Source organism: Sabethes cyaneus, chromosome 2, assembly GCF_943734655.1.
Source record: "Sabethes cyaneus chromosome 2, idSabCyanKW18_F2, whole genome shotgun sequence".
Lineage (NCBI taxonomy): Eukaryota > Metazoa > Arthropoda > Insecta > Diptera > Culicidae > Sabethes > Sabethes cyaneus.
In genome coordinates, this window is record NC_071354.1 from 79,318,813 (window position 1) to 79,320,308 (window position 1,496).

Here is a 1,496-nt window from a genome sequence, read left to right on the forward strand (position 1 = left end):
GAATTGCGTCTCGACGATCTCGATTTGACGTTGATGATGCTACACAAAAAAGGGACTTTTTGTTTGGGTATAGGTTGCTTCTTTGCTGTCTGTTGCTAAAATGTTTTCTGCTGAAGTTGGGTTTGAGTCCTGGTTAATTTTGAGAACAAAATCTTCTAAGCCTAAAATTAACACTCGTCGAATATTATATTGTTTGCGCCAAAAGCAAGAATTATAAAATCAATCAAATATAAAATATAGCAATGCAAAAAGAGCTTAGAATAGCATATTTATACAGATTTATACCTATTGAAATTATTCGAGCTCATCCGTTTCATAAACCATAACTTTCTTTAGTTCTCAATAAGCGATGCATTTTCGAAACTCCTCTTCCTTTCAACCCGGCGCTTGCTGGTAGTGGTAGAGGTAGACTGGTAGACTAAAGTTTACCTAGCAAACGTCAGTTTTGTTTTTATGATCACGGTGGGTTCTTGGTTTTCTACTTTCAACTTTCATCGTCCGTTTTTGTTTTTATTTCCATACTGTACTGATGAACATGGTGTAAAAGCAAAGTTTCGATCGCGATTCCCAATCGATAGTTCCTTTTTAGTGAATGGCAGAATATCAGTGGCCTTGGGAATACAACTTCCCTCCATTTTTCACGTAAGCCAGCCACATAAAAATCAATAGCACTAACAAGAGGTAATTAGCAAATTTTTTTATATCGTACAGAGTTCAACCGCATGCCAAAACGAAAACACAGCAGCTGGCTACATGGAAATCCCTAATATTGGATTACCAAAAGCACTGCCGACAAGCGGTGCTGAACATTAACGAGGACAGTCCGCTGTTCGTAAATGAGACTATTTCCCGGAAACTACCTCTCGATGGGAGGCTATGGCTTATGGAGGAACTGGCAAAGACCGGTAATGCTGCACCGCTGGACAAACAACGCAAGCTGCAGTGGGAAATCTACTGGCACACACTGGACGAATGGAGTGCGCTAATATATGACTGGGCCGTGGCCAATGGTATGACGAACGCCGTGTGTACCATCTATGAATTAGTCGCAGGGGAGAATACAGTTGGCGAAGAGTTTTACGGGTTGAATCAAGATGTTTTCAAGAAAGCTTTGCAGATACTAGAAACTAAAGGTAAATGTGAATTGATTTCGTTTGATGATAACGAAGGTGTGAAGTTTTTTTAGGATGCGATAATTGAATTGTAAATACATAATTTGCCATTAAAGCAAAATTTGCATTTTCTTTTGCAAGTATCGTTTTTTAAAATTCATGAGTGATAAAGCCTTAGTACCTAGTTAGTAAATTTCTTTTGAACATAGAACGTTTTACTAGAAAGTAGGGTGTCATCACAGAACAGAAGTGGAAGTCCGAACGATTCGGCGATCAAAACTGGTAACCGAGTCTTTTGTTTTTATTTTTCTTTGGGAAAGTTTTCGCACAGAAGCGAATAACAGCAATATAACAAGAGCAACATTTCAAATAGGCCGAAGTCAA

At 38.6% G+C, this 1,496-nt stretch overlaps 1 protein-coding gene across 1 annotated transcript; it reads left to right on the forward strand.

The window, feature by feature from the left end:
* The first annotated feature begins 478 nt into the window (after window positions 1–478).
* LOC128737636 (vacuolar protein-sorting-associated protein 25) lies at window positions 479–1,226 on the forward strand. The gene is made up of 2 exons (XM_053832312.1): window positions 479–642; window positions 712–1,226. The coding sequence occupies exons 1-2, from the start codon at window positions 593–595 to the stop codon at window positions 1,184–1,186; spliced, it is 525 nt and encodes a 174-aa protein (XP_053688287.1). The 5' UTR covers window positions 479–592; the 3' UTR covers window positions 1,187–1,226.
* Window positions 1,227–1,496: the final 270 nt, after the last annotated feature.